This window comes from Habropoda laboriosa, unplaced genomic scaffold, assembly GCF_001263275.1.
Source record: "Habropoda laboriosa isolate 0110345459 unplaced genomic scaffold, ASM126327v1 scaffold119, whole genome shotgun sequence".
NCBI lineage: Eukaryota > Metazoa > Arthropoda > Insecta > Hymenoptera > Apidae > Habropoda > Habropoda laboriosa.
Genome location: NW_017100225.1, coordinates 125,276 through 144,665, shown reverse-complemented (window position 1 = coordinate 144,665; position 19,390 = coordinate 125,276). Strand labels below are relative to the sequence as shown.

General features: G+C 36.4%; 1 protein-coding gene across 1 annotated transcript in view; it reads left to right on the top strand.

Annotated features, from left to right (window-relative positions):
• Positions 1-82: 82 nt before the first annotated feature.
• Positions 83-19,390, top strand: part of LOC108571190 (baculoviral IAP repeat-containing protein 6) — a 20,201-nt gene continuing 893 nt past the window's right edge. The window contains exons 1-48 of the mRNA XM_017933182.1: positions 83-269; positions 861-1,180; positions 1,248-1,492; positions 1,566-1,905; positions 1,976-3,473; positions 3,539-3,713; positions 3,796-4,014; positions 4,091-4,514; positions 4,596-4,728; positions 4,813-4,963; positions 5,051-5,275; positions 5,356-5,610; positions 5,691-5,964; positions 6,055-6,216; positions 6,571-6,864; positions 7,704-8,000; positions 8,081-8,295; positions 8,389-8,545; positions 8,626-8,817; positions 8,895-9,109; positions 9,184-9,440; positions 9,523-9,704; positions 9,789-9,982; positions 10,064-10,208; positions 10,473-10,632; positions 10,739-11,108; positions 11,192-11,315; positions 11,381-11,545; positions 11,639-11,802; positions 11,874-12,111; positions 12,179-12,479; positions 12,547-12,722; positions 12,788-12,989; positions 13,058-13,285; positions 13,371-13,895; positions 13,986-14,256; positions 14,381-14,640; positions 14,733-15,015; positions 15,099-15,484; positions 15,560-15,709; positions 15,777-15,954; positions 16,039-16,184; positions 16,259-16,501; positions 16,589-16,807; positions 16,894-17,115; positions 17,199-18,757; positions 18,836-19,075; positions 19,163-19,367. Of these exons, the coding sequence (XP_017788671.1) occupies positions 83-269; positions 861-1,180; positions 1,248-1,492; positions 1,566-1,905; positions 1,976-3,473; positions 3,539-3,713; positions 3,796-4,014; positions 4,091-4,514; positions 4,596-4,728; positions 4,813-4,963; positions 5,051-5,275; positions 5,356-5,610; positions 5,691-5,964; positions 6,055-6,216; positions 6,571-6,864; positions 7,704-8,000; positions 8,081-8,295; positions 8,389-8,545; positions 8,626-8,817; positions 8,895-9,109; positions 9,184-9,440; positions 9,523-9,704; positions 9,789-9,982; positions 10,064-10,208; positions 10,473-10,632; positions 10,739-11,108; positions 11,192-11,315; positions 11,381-11,545; positions 11,639-11,802; positions 11,874-12,111; positions 12,179-12,479; positions 12,547-12,722; positions 12,788-12,989; positions 13,058-13,285; positions 13,371-13,895; positions 13,986-14,256; positions 14,381-14,640; positions 14,733-15,015; positions 15,099-15,484; positions 15,560-15,709; positions 15,777-15,954; positions 16,039-16,184; positions 16,259-16,501; positions 16,589-16,807; positions 16,894-17,115; positions 17,199-18,757; positions 18,836-19,075; positions 19,163-19,367 (13,771 nt within the window). The remainder of the gene's footprint in view (positions 270-860; positions 1,181-1,247; positions 1,493-1,565; positions 1,906-1,975; positions 3,474-3,538; positions 3,714-3,795; positions 4,015-4,090; positions 4,515-4,595; positions 4,729-4,812; positions 4,964-5,050; positions 5,276-5,355; positions 5,611-5,690; positions 5,965-6,054; positions 6,217-6,570; positions 6,865-7,703; positions 8,001-8,080; positions 8,296-8,388; positions 8,546-8,625; positions 8,818-8,894; positions 9,110-9,183; positions 9,441-9,522; positions 9,705-9,788; positions 9,983-10,063; positions 10,209-10,472; positions 10,633-10,738; positions 11,109-11,191; positions 11,316-11,380; positions 11,546-11,638; positions 11,803-11,873; positions 12,112-12,178; positions 12,480-12,546; positions 12,723-12,787; positions 12,990-13,057; positions 13,286-13,370; positions 13,896-13,985; positions 14,257-14,380; positions 14,641-14,732; positions 15,016-15,098; positions 15,485-15,559; positions 15,710-15,776; positions 15,955-16,038; positions 16,185-16,258; positions 16,502-16,588; positions 16,808-16,893; positions 17,116-17,198; positions 18,758-18,835; positions 19,076-19,162; positions 19,368-19,390) is intronic.

The following is a 19,390-nucleotide window of genomic DNA, read 5'->3' as shown; positions in this document are numbered from 1 at the left end:
ACTCAAAGATGGCGGTGATGAGTACGCCATGTTTCTTGTGATGTTCGCGCATTAGGCAAATTTTTTGAGAATTGTAATCTGTATGAGCAAAATGGCTGATGATGATCCGTGGTTATTGAAGGAAGACGGCTATTTAAATGTGGATACTGAGTGTAAAAGTATAATCTATCATGCTAATCTAAATGTGTTACTAATTACTACTGGCAGTGCGCAAGTATACGTATTTGATGTCAACTCAGGAGTAATTTTGCAAAAAAGTTCTCTATCCGGTAAGCATTTTCGTTCATTTATGTCTGCTGAAGAAGAATTTGGTATCAATAACAAGTCATTACATTACAAATTTTGGAAATAATTTATTTGTAATATTCAATCATACCTCATGGTCAAGGTCGTATACGCGTATAAAACGTCAGGCGTGACTAAAGTTTTTCTGATAACTGATTGTTTCCTAATAAAATGATGAATTTTGATTGCTAATTAATTTTTGTTTTAATTTGTTTTTATTAGTCAAGATGTTGCCAAATTCTTACAGTCACCTAAGTGTTTCTCTCAAACTGTACCCATAATTGTGTTGCATCTGTATTTGTTTTTTATGATAATGGTTTTTTATTATTTGTTATTAAATGATAATCAGTATAAAAAGCGGATTAGCTCTTGTATGACTGTATTAATTTTTAGCTAATAATAGTCTTTAAGAGTACACATTTTTCAAAATGCATTTTTTATTTATTTTTTTATATATTATTGTCTTTATCATTTTGTATTGCATTTATTAATATGTTTAGAATATAAAAACTATATTTGTTTAATTTCTATTAGTGAACTAAAATATCATAATGAAGCAATTTTCATCTTTATAGGAAAATTAAATGGGAAACTTCAAGGTACATATTTATCAAATGGTGTAGATAAAGTACTATATACGGATGGAAGAGGAATTGGAGTACGTAGTGACTATAATGGAGTACTCCTTTTGGACACACTTTTACAAACACCTGTTTCAAGAAGTGAAGATATTATAAAATTAGAATTACTGTTTTCTGAAGCTACTTTGTTATATCAATGTCTACGGTACATAGAGCTACCAGGTGTAGATCATATACAAGAAGTAAAAGAAGAATTAATAAATAAAACTTTTATAGTGGAAGCAAATCAGAAAAAGGGAATTAAAGCCCAAAAAGTAAGTGAAGAAAGAAAAAGTGCATATAAAAATTTATTTTGACATTAATTTATTTTATTCATTATAGTGGAATACGGTATGCCTGGAATTGCCACATGGTTCTCTGAAACTTGTGTGCTCAGGATTAGTAACGGAATTGAAAAGATTAAACCAATATATCCCAGCATTGCCAATTGCTTCTGCCATTCATGAACGATTAAATGGCCTATTGCCAGGCTTGCCTTTAGAAGGAGGTCCTGCTGATAAAGCATTAATGTTTAATGAGGCAACACGTCGAGATACCTTCTCAAAATGGCCACACATGAATTACAAGTATAAAATTTGGACAATTACTGTTCACTTGATAGTAGCTTAATGAATTTATTACATTTATGTTGTTCTGTAGGTGGGCTTTACCCAATAAAATGGCTCAGGCTGGTTTTTATCATCAACCAAATACGACAGGTGATGATAGGATAATGTGCTTTACGTGCAATGTCTGCTTAGTTTGTTGGGAACCAACAGATGAACCTTGGTCAGAACATGAACGTCATTCTCCAGCATGTCCCTTTGTTAAAGGAGAATATACACAAAATGTTCCTTTCTCAGTTATTATTGCCACTGCTCCTGCAAGGGAGGTTGGTGATACTGTAGATGTGATCAGTACTACAAATGTCAGTGGTCTTGTAGCTACAGCTTCTAGTGGTGGTTTTATTAATGTATGGAATGTAACAAATCAATTAAAGGTAAATATTTACTAGTACATGTTAATTGATACTTCAATTAAAGCACTTTCATGTAATGTATTTCTTACAGAGGGAGGTATCATTTTATGTAGCTCCTATAGACCAAGAAATAAACAACAAAGATTCTATTCAGTTTGGTTCTACAAGAAATTTGTCATCATATTTAAGGACACTTAATTCAGAAACAGACCCCCTTTCTGAATATAAGCATCCAACTTCTCATAAAGTACAGGTCACAGCAGTGTCTGTAGTAGGCTCTCCCAAATCCCAAAACAGTGAAGTAAAAACGTCTGAATCCATGCTCTTACCTGAAGAGACATCAGACTTCAAAATCAGGCCATGTGTAGTGTGTGCTGTTACTGTGACAGTTAGTAATCCTTCACAGTTAAGGACTTTAGAAAATGTGTGGGCTGCTTCGACAGATTTAGCTTCATCATCATCTCTTGTTCGTGCAATGAACAGTGTAAATAGTGCTGCCAGTGATACTTTAGATATAATGAAGGTAGCAGGTGATAAGTATACACCATCAAGATTGCACTATTTGGTATTTTATGATTTTCATCATAAAACTACAACAACACAACCAATCAAAGAAGATAATACTAAAGACTCTAAGGCTAAAAAGACATTGTGTGGAACAGGAACCAGTGCTAGTTCAAATGGAGAACGTCAAGACAATTTATACCAAGAATTTTTAGTTAGTAAATTTTTTTATGAAGTTCCAGTAATAGAAGATGTAGATTCAGATGTAGTTGGGCCACATTTCGATGGTATTTTTCCAACATCTACTCTTACTGCATCATCTTCCAATGGAATCTATTCAAATCCAATTGGTATTACAGTACCTCCAACATCAAGTTCATTTGATGCTAATTTTAATTCTATTAATGGTCCAGAGCACTTTGCATCAACATCTGATTTGACAACTGTGAACAAGAAGAGTTTGGATATTATGAAAATGACAAAGACTGAACCAGTTGTTGTAAAAACTTTACCTATTGAAGCCCCAGATTTTATTAAAATTACACACATTGAGCCATCTAAGGATGGAAGACATTTATATGTTGCTATGTGTCCAACAGCAGATAACACAGATACATTGATTTCCAATAATAATCAGATGGACATTGATGAAGATAGTGAATTTTTCCCTCAAAAAGGTTACATGTATTGGGACCATAATGATACACAGTCTGATAGACTAATAAATGGTAAAATACATGATGATCCAAATAATGTGAATACTATACTACTTGTATATGCTCTGGATTTTTCTGGGCAAGTGGTGAAGGTGTTTTCTGAACCAGTAGCAAAACGAGAGCTACCAGCAGATCAAGCACCTGTTGAGCATGTATTTTTACCTCTTCAAGAAAACAATAAGTGTACACTATCTTTTGAAAATTCTAGTAAGGGTTCTACTACTAATTCAAGTGCATCAGAACCTGTTGGACAAGTGGCTGTAGTATGCAAAGATGGTGTTATCAGAATATTAAATTTAAATACATTAAAAACTGTTACTGAAGCAAGAGTAGAAGGGAAAAAGTTTGTTTCTGCAACCTATTGTAATAGTAAGTTTAGGTTCTTGTGTACATTTTGATTAAGTTCTTGTTTCACACATGATAATTTCTTTCAGGTGTAGAGAGATTGTGTGCTTGTACAAGTGATGGTGCACTTCACTTTTTTATTACTACAGATGAAGAAGATTCTGCAGAAGAACAGGAAGATACTGAAGATATTAATATGATGTCAACAGAAGAAAGCAGTAATAAAAGTATAATTCCTAGCACATCAACATCAAACACTTTTCAGTAAGATAACAAATAAAATTGAAATAATGGAATAAATAAAACGTTTTAAAATAATGGCATATCAAATGTTATATTTTTCCAGAGATCAGTTAATTGCGCACAAATTAAATTTTTCATATTCGGATTTACGTGCTCTGTATGAGTTGACACGATTCGATCATTATTCTCCTGCATACGGTGCTACCGTTCCCCCTTGTTGGAATGAAATGATGCAAGCTCAAAAACAGCGTCGTCATCCCCAACATTTTCATCAATCAGAAGATCAGCATCATACTCGAACGTGGCGTTTACATAATGAACGGTACATATTAGTATTTTAGGAAATATAGATTTTATTTTGTCTCCTTTTTCTTGATTACATTGAATTTAAAATGTAGGACCACTTGGGATGAACACATATTTGAATTGACTCTTCCTCGAAGTACAGCAGGAAATGTTGGTCATGTGGATGTTCGATATAGTTTGCATCCAATTTGTCAAGAATTACCAGCAATTCAAATTACTCTACTAAAACAGAATATGAATAGGATTGGATATCACGAGCCTTTATTAACTCCTGTGGATGAAAGAATAGATTTTAATATTGGTAGTGAGCAGAAGGGAGAAAATCCTGTAATCACAGAAGAGTTTCAACGGCAACATGATACAGAAATTTTATGTGGACCGATCGATTTACATCACAGTTTAGACTTGTCTTGGCGATCTGGTTGTATTACACTGACTAGTCCAAAACTGTTTCGATCTAAAGCTAGAACGCTTCTTGTTCATATTAAGGCTCTAATTGACCCTACGAAAGATAGCGTGAGTATCTAATTAAAATGCGTGTCGAAACTTAAATATAAAAGAAGTACGGTATTATAAATGTTATTTCCTTGCTTTTAGACAACGTCAAAATCGAAAACGAATTCATCAGACAACAAACCTCCTACATCTAAAAAGTTACGAATAGTCGAGGTACGTCGATTTGTAGAATCGCAAATAGGTGCAAATAGTAAGAAATTGGATGGTTACATTGGTAAATATAATAGTAACTACTATTTCATTCTATATGATTTGCAATTTATATTGTTCATTCTTCTTTCCAATGATTTTTATTTAGGTTGCGATTGCATTTTTGAAATATCAATTACTGTTCGGACGGTATATCCAACTAACATACCAAATGAAAAAGCACAACGATGTGCGATGTTAGAGTCTCATAGTTGTTTTGACAATTTGCTAAGTGTAGCTTGTTTGGAGACATCTGACAAGTAAGAACAAGTTTTATAACAGTTATAAACACAACTACTTCATATTTATTATACGGAAATACGTTATAGTATATCTGAATATTATAGGTCTCCCATTGCACAATCACTTGCATTAGATATTCTTGTATGGATAGCCTCTATTAGACTAACGAGGCTACGTAGCAGTCAAAACAATGCCGAAATAAAAACTTTTCAGTTGGAAACAATTCGTTCAGTGCAAGCACGGCTATCTAGTTTATTAAGAACTTGCCTTTTGCATGCTGGTCGAAGTATAGCGCACAAGTGTATAAAATTAATTATGCTTTGCAACATGTAAGTTAATGATGCAGCAATATATGAATAAATAATATAAAATGTGGAACCAGTTCTATAATACTATAAATTGGTTTCAGTGATTTTTATAATTTAGATGATCCTCCATCTCATTCTTTCGACGAAGCTTTGGTATCTGTTTTGGCATCGTTGTTACCATCGATAGTGGAGATCGAATGGGCTGGCTCATTGCGATGGTTACGATTATTAATTAATAGAATGTTAGTGCGAGATAGAAATCACAGCATTGCTCGACAATGTATTTCTCTAATACAACAAATTGCTGCTGAAATATCCGATCGAGTAAACCCTTATCATTTATTACTCGCTACGAGGTAAAATTAAATTTCTCAGTATACATATTTTATCATAGTTTTGCAATATCATACGAATGGAATTTATGAATTTTTTACAGATTTGGATTATATAATTCTCCATTTGAGACCGAACTTTTCGACTTAGAATCGCCGATGCCCCCGAAGTACAGTCCGATACATCCCACATATGTGTCAGCTGCAGCTAATGAACAAACGGGACCGTCAATTGCTTCATCAAGTTCCATGTATTCTCAGGATGCTATTGATTTGAGGGACCTACTTACACTGCCTACACATCCAGCTAGTGAATTTGTGGTGTCTAGCAAGTTAAAGGCTTTATGTGCTAATCACAATATGAAAGGACTACTAGAGGTACTTTATAAAGAATCTTAATATATGAACAGTAATTTTATAAAATTAACTGTGGATATTATGAAATTGATAAAAATTGTGGAAATACAGGTTGAACCTCTTCACTTTACTTGTCTCGCTGCTTCCGACGGTACAAAAATGGAAAAAATTGATCCGTGTACGAGTACGAATAATGTTGGAGCTGCTCTTTATGATAATACTGCTACGAACAACAACGGCGTATCTGACATCAAAACCATTCATCAGACTTACGTAAGTTATCGTGAATCACTTCTTTTTTTCATGTTAGTGTATCGACAATTTCCTTCATCCTTTTTGTTTTCCTTTTTCTGTTAGACTTGTAATCTAAACGATTTCACGAAACATGAAATTATTTTTAATTTGATGTAAACATGACAATACTCACATTGGCAAAAACCAAAGAATATCGTTATTTATAAAGCACCACGGTAAAATAAGATAGGCAGTTGAACAATTTATGTTTTTTTAATCAAAACACTGAAAGCTGTTACAATTATTTAGCATTGCACATTAAAATGTAAATGGTATAGATGTTTTTTCAAATAGAAGAAACATAATCCAGATAGAAATCATTATACATTGTAGAACTTGGGTGCTGGATTGCTAGGATCTAAACCAACTCCTATGTTAAGCGATCTACTTAGTCTATGTACAGGAAGAATGTTAAAGAAGCCAGCTCCACAACTGTTATTCACACCTGATGATCAATCAGACTGTGACGAAGCTAACGATATGTCTGTGAACAATCAGACATGGCATAATGCACAAAGTGATATGCCTAATTCACATATATTAAGTTCTACTGTAACGAAAGAAAAATCGTCTGTACAAAATATCAATACTACTGTAAACAAAGTTGAAGGCAACAATCCTAAAAAGGTAGATTATATAGATAAGAAGTTGCACTTTTTTCTTTTTGTTTCTCAGTTCGACGATTTCCAGTTGTTACCGTAAAGTTTTATAGCTTTATTAATATGCTGTTTATTACTGAGTTTACGTATAATTTCGTTAATGTTCCGGGTATAAAGCTAGATACGCAAATTGTAAATTGCATGACAGCTTTAGGATTCCATGCATTTAACATCAGTGTCATTTCAATATCGTTTTCTCATATTGCACATTTTGCTACATAAATTATCTATAAGATTTATCAAACATAGGTGTGATAGAAAAGTTATCCAGTTACAAAGGTTTTATTGTATTGAATGATTTATTTTAAATCCAATGCACGAACACATACTTCAACTGTACCAAGCTGCCTATACTTACATGATTTAATTTTGCATAATATTGTTTCAATTTTATTTCATATATTGTCTTCCTTGATTGATTCAAATAATGAAATATGTAGATTTTATTTCTATTTAATGCTTTTAATGTTACACACAATGGTGTGACATATATATTTTTTATAATGTGAAATATTGGGTAATAGTTTAGTAAGAATTTGTATAAAAAACTGACTATTACTATGAAATTATACAGATCTGTAGAAGAAGACTGACTTTACCCAAATTCCAAAAGTCTATATTTGGAAATATTCAATTTTAAAGTATTGTTTTGTAGAATTAAACGATTTATTTTCGTATTTTCTCGTATTTGTTTGAATGACTATGATCCATTTCATAATAAAATAGAAGTAAAGTAGATGTTTTAATTCGTACTAATATGGTGAATGTCGTTAAAGAAGTAACACGAATTATGTGTATATATTACAGCGAAAAGATGTTACATTTCCTTGGGCAAGATTGCTATGTTGGCCACCTCAACAAGCATTGGTGGTCGATCGAATGCATTCTGGTGCACGCCGTTTTGTCATTCTCGATTTTGGATCACCTGTATTACTCACGGACTTGATTATTCCTTGCTGCAGTGACTTAGCATCATTGTGCATAGATATCTGGACAAAAAGAGAGGAAGTTGATGGTACGCGACTCATTGTCGCCGGTGATATTGGAAATAGATCGTTGGTTGTATGTGATTTGCAACCACCACCTGTGTGTAGATATTTAAAGGTACTTATTGGTATATTTTTTATTATAATTCTTTAGTAAATATTTTGTATAGTAATAAAACACTACTTTGTTGCTTTTAGATTACGATCATAGGTCGGTATGGAATGTCTCCTACTATGTGTAAAATTCCATTAGGAATTTTTTATGGACATATGATGATTTTACCTGGAGAAGATTACGCAGAAGTAAATAGTAGTTCATCAGTCTTTGACAGCACTTTAAATTCTACTGTACAAGCAACCATTAATACACAATGCAATATTTTGTCAGCTCTTGCGGAAGATGTACAGTGCAGGTACTAGTAGTATATTTCTTAGGAAGTATAAGCTGTATTGATTATATTTAGTATATTTTACAGTTTATATTACTTTATAATTATTTTTTTTAGATTTAGCCTAGCTACTGAAAAATTGAAAAGCCTATTGGACCCATTATTGTGTTCAGAAACTACTAATGTAATGCACATGCAGCATTACCTTTCTTTTAGTAAAATATCGAATGAAAATAAAGAACAACCATCTGCAAAAATATTGGCTACTTATCAAGTAAGTGAAAGAAACTGATTTAATGTAAAGCGTTCGTTGTTCCTTGTGCAAAAAAGGTACAATAATGTTGTATTTTACAGGAATGCATAATGTTTCAACATCAATTAAATGTTGTGCGTGGTGTATGGAGAAGATTAGAATCGTGGAAAGGTTCTCAAACAATACCAACAACGTCATTAGCAAATGCACCTACCGATAAATTACGAGCTCTCGGAGAAACTTTACTCGATATTCTTTTATTGGCGGTATATGAAATTGGTCACATACCCAGAGTACGTTTCTCAGGTTTTAACTGTTCAGGTTTTTATTACGGTTCATTATGATTTTGTGCATGTTTTTTACTTTTTAGGTACCATTAACGATATTCAATGTTTTCACACCAACCGTTTGTGAAAAATTTTTCCATTCGATTTGTGTCGTTACACCAGCGCCACGTTTACAATTGCAAGCTGTTGCACTTTTAACACGTATGGCCGGACATCAACCTTGGTGGGGTAATTTCTTGTCTAACGTTTTAACTAATCTCTATTCGTCGTCGTCTACGCACATATTTCCACAAGACAGGTATGGTATAAATTTTTCAACAAAATTTAGAACTACTTCAAACGAGTTTTTAATTTCTAATTTTTTATTTCTAGAGTATTTATATTACTAACGCTCCTTGGGCGTAAATCATTAATTGCTGGAGTAAACAGATCTTCTGTGATAGACGCGATGGTTCGCACGTTAGGCAAATTATTGGCACCACTATCAAGCGCCCAAACATCTGATCAATCCAATAATTTAGATCTAACACTTATTGGATGGGTACTTCTTTTCTTGTCAGTGTGTTTAGATACTGTAGCTACCCTGCCTTCTTGTTTAGAAGGGAATAATGAAAAGAATATAGAACAAGGTACCACATACATACATATTTTTCGAAATGATAGAAGTAATGATACTGGAAAGTCTAATATTCATGAAAATACTTCTGAAAGGTTTATTATCTCGTTGGGAGTTTATTCAAGGAGAATCTGCGATGCAAAGAAAATACGGGAGTGCCAGTCGTTCTACAGCTTCTTGTAGTTTCCACAAAAAATTACAGAAGCATATAATGCATCACAAACAAAAGCTTCAAGAGTTGCAGCAGGCACAGAGAATATTTCAAACGTCATCACAGGTATAAAATTATCTTTGTTGTACTTTTGCAGTAGTAAATATGGGAAACAGTAAGGAACATTATTAAGTTGCATGGATTTTCTAGAGCTGGGTTAATATTCCTTCGCATACGGCTTCGTCGTATGCAAATAAAATGGAAGCATTCTTAAAAACGGGGGAGCGATTTTTCAAAAAGACATTGAAACAAAATTCTGCAAAACATTTCAAAGATATTCTCAGTGTTCGTAAAACTGACGCGAGTCACACTTCACGAGGTTCTCAATCGCAGGCAAACACAAGGTTAGTAATAAGTTAGTAATTAAAATTTACGCGACATTACTTAATGTTCAACATTTTATGATATTTTGTATTACGTATAAGTTCAAGCAAATCAGAAGCACCGGATCTGGAGGTTGAATACATATCCAACTTGTCACATCAACATGTTTTGCCAGTAGCACGTGGGCTTATCGCTCTAATTTTGCATAATTCTTCTAATGTGGATATGTTCCTATTAGCTTGCAAGGTATGCAATTCAATTCAAAAATATTATATGTATCTGTTGGTGTTTATCGTTTTCTAATGTAAAAAGTAACATAAATCTTTTGTTATATATTGTCTATTTATGGAAAAATACCCTATCTGTATAAATGCTTAGTACTACGATATCGATTTATGATTAAAAGGTTATTAGCTTGTAGATATACTTAATGATTTTTAATATACAATAGCTTTAGGTTCATGCTTTTGTCAGGAAACTTTTTGAACTGTTGTATCGTGTGCCATATAGGTAGTCGCTAGGCTAGTGATATCTACACGTCCTGCAATTAGCTTGTGCGAGCTTCTGAACGAAGAACAGCTCTTAAAATTAGTCAGATTGGCAACGGGTACCTCTGATGCTGCATGGTCTTCGCATGCGGTCTCGTGCCTGTTGCAGGATTTATTACAAGGTACAAAATATGTCTTATTATATTATCATTATAAAGTTTAGTTGTGATATTTATTACGTTTGTAAATATTTTTTTTCAATCCTTTAACAATCGTCTACTACTGTAGGCGGAAAATTACTTTCAAAAACGTGTTCCACTCATGAAGGAAGTCCTTCGGAAGAAAATTTTGAATCACTTGTTACGGAGAAGAGTCGAACACCGGAAGAAGAATACGCCAGTGTTGCTGAAACAAGCAGTACTGCTGTTCCACTTGGTAATGATGAAGGATTTGCAGAAGGTGAAGGAGAAGAAGATGCTCAAGATAGTATAGTGGTACCATCGGCAACAGCTTCAACATCAAAGTCTAATGGATTTTTACCATCTCTTTTGGAATCTGATGACAGTGAACTAGAAGATTTCTTAGACGATATTTTAGAACGTGGTAGAAATATGTTGAAGAAAGGCCATCCATTACCTAAGAATCTGGGCATGCTAGGGTATGATGTCATGTATAATAAATATAAAAACCTGAAGGAAACTTAATTGCATCAAGCATTAAATTAATTATACATTCTTATAGTATTTCTTTGGCAATGGATGCAAGATTAGAATACGGAGTGGAAATGGGAATAGAGATATCACTGAGGATATTGCCCATGTTCAGCATGTTTAATTTACCATATAGCATAAGTACCACAATACATGTGAGTTGATAATTTTACCGTAAGCATAATATGGATAAAATTTATCTTCAATTTTTGTGCCGTAGGTCCCATCAGAGACAAATCGATATCCGCAACCATCGACATCGAAACCTGAAACTAGTTGGAACGAAAGAAGTCAAGATGTTTGGAGCTCACCCCACGCGACTACTTTCAGCTTAATAATGTTAACATTATGTTTTGACAAAATATTCACAGAATTATATTTACAGGTGAATAGCATCTATTAAATAAAACCACTATTATCTATACAATTTTTCTCATGAATTTAGAGTATATTAAAAACTGTTTCCACTTTGCAACAGAATGCGGGAACAAATCTAGAACTTATTCTCCAGCTTTGGTTGACACTGAATTTAGATGCTTCTTCGGAACAGTCTAGTTCATCAAATCAGTTTGATCCTTCATTGTCACCTGTTATTCCATTGAGTTCAACAGCTATTTCAAACCTTATATCTGCATTATCCTGGTGAATAGAAAATTCTATATTTTTCATTTTATCAATGAAAATGAAAATTAAAAGCAAAAATTAATTTGTAGGCATCCAGGAGTTTCTTTGCGAGCTTGGTGTCTTGCTCTACAATGTTTGACTTTAGCAAGTAATCAACCATTACTGGCAGATTCTGCAGAAGCTGCAAACAGTAGACAACCATTAGATGGTCTTTTGGGTGGTATGGCTGGGTGTATTGTAAAGGAACGCAATATGGGTCCTATGCTTTTGCGTTTACTTTCGGGTAGCGGATTAAATGTTAATGCTATGGATAAGCAATACATTATGGTATGTTTGTAAGTTTCTTAAGGTATTAAATTTTTATAACAAACTACGTCAGTATTTTAATTCGTAGGCTGGACCTACTGTTTGTCAAGCGCTACAAGATTTTCTAGTTAGATTGAAGATGAGATGCGATGTAAATACTCCTGGTAGCTCTTTGGGAAATGCGTTAAAGGAACTTTTACTATGGGTGATATATCAACTTGTACAACCTGGCGGAGCTCTTTCCGCAAGAAGAGGACCTTTAGACGCACAGTACAAACTTATAACATCATTGACAAATTTGAATTTTACCAATACCGACTTAGGGACTGCAATGAGTATAACGGAATGTGTCGGAGTATTAGTTTCCACTTACGTTAGAGGTTCTGGAGGTAATTTTGTGAATTATTACAACGCGTTGTGTCGTAGAACTGCATAATACAATTCTTTTTCCTTCAGTAGGAGCTCAGTGCGGCGGTAGCGTTGATTCAGCAAATTCATCTGGTGGATTTGGTGGTTTATTTGCTTGCGTATTTGGTGGAGATACAAGACAAGGTCGGCCAGCTTCCTGGGATACTTTAGTCGTAGCTCTAATTAAATTAGTATGCCGACTTATTCAAACTCCTTTACCAGAGGTATATATTATTGAGTCAACTCAATTTGTAATTTGATCTTACATTTCAATGTTTTATGCATACAGACTTGCGCTGGTCGATTCGACAGCACAATGAGAATCGATCTTTCTGAGACAAATCTCGATACAGTAGCTGATATGAATGATACTCAAATGAAGGTAAATATTTCACAAACGGATGAAAGTAAAGTTGCAGAACAACAATCTTCATCCCGTTTACAACAATGTACGTCTAATAAACCTCGTGTACGATGTGTGGCGGACACTGGTACGTATACAAGTGTAATAATGCTTTTTTAAACAAATATTAATCATTGAAACATTTATAATTTTTAGTTTTGCAACACGAACCTACTATGATGCGATTGCTAGGAGCTCTTGGCCGAAGCACTGGCTCATCTTTAGCTATGCTATTAGGCGAGAGTGCTGGAGCAGGAACAACGACTGAACTTGGTGATCCTGCTTCGATACCGGACGCCACATTTCAACTTTTGACCACTCTTACTAAAAAAGCAAGCAATCGCACTTTAGTCCTCAATCCGCTTCATCAATATCTTTCTTCTTGTAAGGATCATTTATTCTAGCAATAATTATTTTCTAACGTCCGAAGTATTTATTTGATTAGATACATCTATACATCTTTTTGCAGCTTGTGGACAAAGAGAATTGGATCATCAACTGGATGTTATGCAACTGTCTGAGCCCCTCCTTTGGTACATCTTAAGGGTTCTAGACAACGAAGTATCACTGGCAATGTTCACGGCGATGGGTGGTGTAAAAGTACTTTGTGAAAACTTAGTGAAATCAAGTAACAGTGGCAATGCGAACTCTGCTTCACCTGGTGTAATTGCGTTGGTAATGGAACATCTTTCGAATGCTCCTAACGTTATACCAGTGGCTTCCTCAAGTAGTAAAAAGTCCATGAATACGTTAGAGTCTTACGAGGATGGATTACTAAATTTTGCCCCTTTGGGAACAATATCTTGGTTAAATCCTACAGCGCAATCAGCAGATGTTCTCATACAAAATTCTACACCTCACAAACGAGCTAGGACAGCTGCGTGGTTGTATCATTGTTATCCTGACGAAGCATGGGTTGATCTTACGATCACTTTACCTTGTGCTATATTATTAAGAAAAGTAGAGTTGCAACCACATCTTACGGCTTTAGCTAGTAAGATATACCGATAAATATTTGAATATTAGTAACATTTGGCGAATAATGGATGTTATACGTAACGTATTTTGTGTTAATACTTTCCAGCGTGTCCGTCAGCTGTAGCTATTGAAGTTTCGAGAGAAAGCAATAGTCCCCTAACACCTGTTTGTCCACCAATGCCAACGGCAGGCTTGACATTTATACGTATCACTTTATCTCAACCAGAAGTGGCAACATCTGTACTTGTGCGACTGTACAAACCTCGCGATTCAATAAGCATAAGTTTAAGCCAGATCAAGTTATTAGGTACAACAGCATTTGGCGAAATAAAAAGCAGTCATGATACGATAGATGAAGAACAACTTACTAAAACAAGGTAATTCTATTTATGGATCCTAAATAGCACATTTATTGGTATAGTTTTCAATTGCATTCACTGTGAAGTGAACCTCTACGGCTCTGAGTATTCAACACACAACTGTTATGATATATTTGTCCAGCTTGGGTTGGTTGCGATTACTGCATCAGTGTCTATCCGTGAGCACATTGAACAGCAATCTCGCTGTTAAGGTGCTTAATTCTGCCGCTTCAGTTGAAGGACTGGTTGAGGCATGTTGTAATCTTCTATTACTCCCAGCACCGTCTCTTTTTACTCCCAATCTGGAAAGGGTTCTGTTGCAATTAGGCTTACATTCTCAAGAACTTGGACTTCGTCTCATTGGTCTCTTACTCAACAACAGGTCTACTTCTTTCTTCCAAGGTACCGCTTTTGTTGGGAATCGTTTCTATTTCTTTTTGCAACGATATCTTTCGAAACGCATAATGAATGAAAATCTTGTTGATATTTCGTAGGTGCCGCAACTACGCAAGAAACATCGACTGTTCAATTGGTTGTTGAACTGCTTCAACAGCTATGCTCCATTCAAGATTCTTGCACGGAAGCTCGTATGACCGCGGTGCTTTCATGGCTCCATGCATCTGCCGTGAATGGAATTGCTCGGCGCCGTAATGGTCCTAACGCTATTAATCCACCTGCTGTATATATTCATTGTGTGTCTTCCATTATCTGGGAAGCCCACCAACAACAAAACCTTAATTATGATTTGCAAGCCTTATTAACCGATGAACTTTTTAAGTACGCCAATTTTCTTTCGTATTATATCTTCTTTTTTTTTTTAAATATTAATGAATTTTTAATATAATACACGTTTTTAATAGTGCTCTATATCAGTGGACCTTAACTTTGGGAACTGGGTCAGCTTTGAAGCAGGCAATTGATTCTGCCCTTTGTGCATTTTGCTACGTTAGACCTACATTGTTCCCTTTACTTCTTCAACGAGTACAAATCTTGGTACCCAATATGGCGACGGATCATTCTGCATCTATATCGGATGATCGTAAAGAAAGGGAAGGACAAACAGACGACAAAAAGAGTGAATTCAATGGCGAAGAATGGTACTGTCGTTACGTGCTATCAGAGTACAAGCGATTAAATTTAACAGAAGGGCAGTTGCTTACGGTAGCTGCGGCCGCTCGGTCTCCACCAGGTATTCAGCAACTTATTGATTCCGGACTTCCTACTTTGTTGACGGTGTTAATTACCGGTAAGTAAGGTTGCCCTGTGAAGCAATTTCCCTAGAAAGATGTATATTTCTGAAGAATCAAATTTCTCTATGCAGATTTTTGTAATTTGGAAAATACACGACGAGAGCAACCGCAAAGTAGAAGAATGTCCACGGAGGAGAGTTATCAGAGTACCAGTATGGGAGGTTTAACAGACAACGATAAAGCTGGTGAAACATCCATGGAAACAAGTGATATTCACTTTGGTGAGCATGTGCTTCAAAGATTGGCAGCTTTTGTAGAATTGAAAACATTTTAACGATCATTGTTTAGGTGGATTATGTATGACGGAGCCAGAAAGTATAGCGATAGTGTTGGAATTTTTAACACTTGTGTGCTCAGAAGGTAGAATGCGCGATTGGCTTGGAAAAGAAGGACGTGGTTTCTGGTTGGCCCTCCTTTCCCTTCTTAGCAATCGACCTATAGAAAATCCATCTTTGTCTTCTTTAAGGTGGAGAATTATACGAATGTTTTTGTCACTTTACAAGTATGGAATGAATCTTAGTTGCTGAAGAATCTGTTTTATATTTTACAGGTGTTCAAAAACAGGCACTTCGTATGCGTCACTAGAGAGCGCGATGATTAAATTTTTATCTAGGTGTTGTTGGTGCCATCTCGAGAACCAGAGGTTATTAGCTGAATTATTGACCGATGTTATTTCTCAACAACGAACAACTTCCAGTAAGACGAGAGTTTATATATTTTAATCAAGATTTTTCTACTTTATGTGCTATGTACAATATTCTTTGCAGCAGATATGCGTTATCTTCATGGTATTTCGGGTTTCACAAGACGATTGATATTGCAATTATTACTGGAAGGTGAAAAAGTATTAGTATCCGTAACTTCTGATGCACCTATGAAAGTTTCAAATACAGTGGCCAACTATAGTATGCTGTCTATGCCGCCACATCCAGCTCATCCACTTGGTCATTACCATCAATTATTGTACATGTCTACGCAATCAACCGTGGCGGATATATTGCAGCAAGTATCTGGTAAGTGTATCTTTTTAGTTGATCTAGTAATAATCCTATGCACGATACAATTGTAATATGCGTTCACATATCTGTGTTTACATAAAGGTACTTGGCTTTTTCTCTTGTTGCCGAATACGTATAAAGGTAGCGAAACTGGATCGACTAATAATCGGTCCAGAGAGCTTTGGGAGTCTGGTATGGCCTTTATAGTAGATACTCTTAGCGTAGCTGCGGGAAATACAGCAAAAGATAAAAGGGCTAAAGAAGCGTCTAATAGATCGCAAGCTCGTGGTCCCGTCGTTAGAAAGTCGCGAACTAATTCTGGTGAGTTACTAACATTGCGTTATATCGCATGCTATATGTTATGCAAGTGCAATAGAATCAATCTGTTTGCAATTCTGTATTAGTAGACGGCGCGGCGAGTACGAGCAAAACATCAAGCGATAACGTTCAGCAGAGTTCTACCAATTCTACGAATCAACAGTATTTGATACATTCATCACGTCCAAATACTCCCTTACCACCACAATTGACCATTGCTCAGCTGTTAGCTATTGCTGAAGATAGCGGTATATCCCTATCGGAACCTTGTTTGCATCTTATATTACGTCAGCGTAATAAAGATTCGAAAGGTATATTATTGAACAAAAGCACGCGATATTAAATCTAGGAGATGTAGATATATATTGATGAGATTTATTCATCCATTTTTCAGAGGATATAACGAAACAAAACGACAGCGAGTTACTAAATTACAGAAGCATAGAAAGTTCATTAGGCGTGTTCAGTGCCGGCGGTGGCTTGGCAGTGCTAGCCCGGCATTTACCACTAGTGTACCCAGATTCCAAACCACCATCTGCTACGTTGCCTTCACCGGAGCAAACGTACGAGGAAGAGTGGGTGAAGCTAGAAATCAACGGCGACGCTTGCGAGGTTGTAGAAGAAGGTGGAAGCAATTGTTCGCCGCAGACATCGTCTCCGTCTCCTTACGTACCGCCGCACTCCCTTGCTGCCTTTGGTCTGTTCCTCAGGCTACCTGGATACGCGGAAGTGTTGCTAAGAGATCGAAAACGCGCACAGTGTTTGTTACGTCTTGCTTTAGGCGTCTCAGACGACGGTGAAGGCGGAGATCTTTTAACATCACCGCTGGCTGCGGTGCTACCAACCTTGCCATTCCAAGTTTTGAAGCAATTACTCGATGCTACGCCTGCGACCACCGATGATGGCCTTCTTCTTCGCAAAACGACCATCGAAGTCGGTGCCATGCTTTTGTTACTGAATTGTCTGGCCGTATTCACGCATCAGACGAATCAGAACGAGAACACCGAGCCAAAATTGGCCGGTATTCAGGGCGACGCAGGTCGTAGCGATGATAATTCGCATTTGTACTGGGCAAAGGGTACTGGATTCGGCACTGGTTCCACCCAGCAGGCGTGGAACGTCGAGCAAGCTCTGATGCGTCAGAGATCCGAAGAAGAACACGTTACAGTATTATTGCAAGTGTTAGCGAGCTACATTGGTTCCGGTGGACAGACGCAAAGAGAACTGCCAATCTCTTTCCCAGATCTACTTGCTCGATCGTGTCTACTGCCAGCCTTGTCTTCGTATTTGAGAAATGACTCAGTGTTGGACATGGCGAGGCATATTCCTCTGTATCGGGCGGTGTTGCAATTGCTCAGAGCTATGGCTCTCTCAAATCAATTGGCTCCGCTTCTGTTACCCAGAGGCGGCATAAAATCCGGTGAATCGTCGGTCGTGTCGCTTTTATCTAGTATGAAGGTTTGCGTCGACACGTATGTTCACAAGATCAATCGTACCAGGAGTAACAAATCAAAGACGCTGTTCAAATATCCAGATGACACAGAGCAGGACGAAGGTTTAGCAACGTTGATTCCTGACATTCAAGAAAGTGCTACTATAGTGCAAAATGCTACCTCCAGATTGTCTGGAATGGAGGAAGATCTACCTGGTCCTAGTCCTACGGCTCCAGAGTTACCTCTGCGTTCCATCGAACAACGATACATAGAAGTTATGAAAAATTTACAATTTGATACGTATGAAATGATTACCGAGAATCCAGAAGCTGGCGGTGGATACAAGTTCGCTGTTTCGTATCATTTTGAGTCCAATATGAGGGCAGCTGGAGAAAGAAGTCATCCCACAAGGGTCAAGAGACTAGCACAGGAAGCTGTCACGCTGTCCACGGCGTTACCCTTGTCCTACAGCAGCAGCGTTTTCGTTAGGTGTGATGCGGATAGGCTAGACGTAATGAAGGTACATCGCACGGGACAAGTAATTAAAAGAACGAAATGTGCTTCGTTTCTGGTATTAACGTTAAACTCCACTGTTCAGGTACTCATAACAGGGCCAGCAGACACACCGTACGCGAACGGATGCTTCGAGTTTGACGTGTATTTTCCTCCGGACTATCCAAATAGTCCAATGTTAATAAATTTAGAAACTACTGGTCGTCATACAGTCCGATTCAATCCAAATTTGTACAACGATGGAAAAGTCTGCTTGAGCGTATTGAATACATGGCACGGACGTCCTGAGGAAAAGTGGAATGCACACACTAGTAGTTTCCTACAGGTAGGTGTTAACGTTAACGAGGCATAGTTGAGAAATATGCACGTTAAATATCACCAATTGAACATGTTCGATCTTTGATCAAAACAGGTCTTAGTATCGATACAATCGCTGATCTTGGTATCAGAGCCTTATTTCAACGAACCAGGATACGAACGGTCACGAGGTACGACGAACGGAGCTCAATCTAGTCAAGAGTACAACGCGAACATTTGTCAGGCCACTGCTAAGTGGGCGATGCTCGATCAAATTCGCAATCCATGCCCTTGTTTCAAAGAGGTAAACACATCGAGCTGTGCTTTAAAAAAAAAAAAAAAA